The 1,609-nt window shown below is 48.7% G+C and overlaps 1 protein-coding gene across 1 annotated transcript in view; it reads right to left on the bottom strand.

The window, feature by feature from the left end:
* The window catches only part of SEC61A1 (Sec61 translocon alpha 1 subunit), a 13,104-nt gene extending 12,954 nt beyond the window's left edge, over window positions 1-150 (bottom strand). The window contains exon 1 of the mRNA XM_026075513.1: window positions 17-150. Coding sequence (XP_025931298.1) covers window positions 17-23 — 7 coding nt within the window. The 5' untranslated portion in view covers window positions 24-150. The remainder of the gene's footprint in view (window positions 1-16) is intronic.
* Window positions 151-1,609: the final 1,459 nt, after the last annotated feature.

Consider the following 1,609-nt stretch of genomic DNA (forward strand, 5'->3'; position numbering starts at 1 on the left):
GCGCCCCGATACTCACTCCCCATGGCGGCCGCCCGACGGGTGCAAAGAGCAAGCGGCGGCGGCGGCCTCCAAGAGACACGTCAGGGATTGATCCCAACCGGCCTCCTTCCGCTTCCTGCCACGCGCCGCCGTCGCCGCGCGCCGCCGCCACTGCGCAGGCGCCGCCGCCGTCGTCCCCCCAGCAACCGCCGCCCTCCGCGGCCGCGCCGACATGGCGCCTACAACTCCCATCGTGCTCCGCACTGCCTCCGAGGCGGACTACACTCCCCAGGGAGCACTACGGCCCACGGCGGCGCGCCGAGGGCCCCCGATGCTTATTGGCTCCCCAGAGGCTATGCAGCCAATCAAGTGGCTGCTGGGGGGGGCAGTGGCGCGGGGCTTGATGGGAGTTGTAGTCGCCGTTTTCTTGGCCTCCATCTTAAAGACGTGTGCGACGGGCATATGGGAAGGGTTGTGATGACGAGTTGAGGTAGCGGGGTATTTTGAGGCGCGCATGTTTCTGCTAGCAGAAGTCATGACTCTAGTTTAAGAGAGTCTAACAGATAAATACACTTATCCTTTATTTTCTGCTTTTACAGCTTTATGGTAGCATTTTTAGGCCTTTCTCTGCAATGAGAGACTCCCTGTGGAGATGTACCACGCACACAAAATGACTGCTGATGGTCTCATGCAGTTAGGGCCTGAGGCCTCATGCCTGAGGCTAGGCCCTAACACACCAAATCTAGCTGGGCTTCTAATAAAATATGAAACACCGATGAAAATAGGAAACATTGGGCCATGTGTCAAGTCTTGATACGTCAACATATCACCATATTACACAAGAGCACCAACAAATATGTGGTCCCAGTGTCTTTATTACTGAAGCAGCAGAGATCCAGGAGATTGTTGGTAGAAGTATGCAATAAAATGCCAACATTTTGCTGAATTTATTAAAATAAGCCAAACTGTTATGAAACTTGCTAATAACATCACTGTGCCAGATCAATATGATGTTAGAAAGGATTCATCTCATCTGCTTTTAGCTAATTAGAAGCCAAGTGTCTAGGTAGTTGTCTAGACTCTGTGATCAGTGGATATAAAGATGGGCACCTCTGGAGAAAGATTCACTCCATCCATCTTACACATCTGTTTTAGGATTAGATGAATCATCCTCCAGGGATATCTATCTCTATTGACTATAGAGGAAACCAAGGTGACCGCTTTGGATTAGATACTTACTTTTTTAGATGGCTGAAGCTAGAAGAGATGAATTCCACCCAGGGAGACTAAAAAGTCCAGCCTCTTCTCAAAGTTGTTAGCTTTGAATCAAGCTCTGGGTTTTTCAGAAGGATTCTGAGGGGACACTTGTCAATCTAGTGCCTCTACTGTAATTGCTCTTTTGAAAAATAGATAGTGTCAGTATTCTGGGGTCTCAGCCATTTCCCCTCCACAGTGATATCTACTCTTAAAAATTGGCTTCATGGGGTAAAAGTCCCACCTGTTGCTCATGCTAGTAGCCTTTATCTGTGATATAAGAATAGGTGGAAAAAATAGACTGTTAATCTTTGCATGGGCCCTCTGCCAGATTTCTTGGGTTCTTGTTGGTTTTGAAAATAATTGTAGACAATAA

Source organism: Apteryx rowi, unplaced genomic scaffold, assembly GCF_003343035.1.
Source record: "Apteryx rowi isolate R43461 unplaced genomic scaffold, aptRow1 scaffold_405, whole genome shotgun sequence".
NCBI classification, from domain to species: domain Eukaryota; kingdom Metazoa; phylum Chordata; class Aves; order Apterygiformes; family Apterygidae; genus Apteryx; species Apteryx rowi.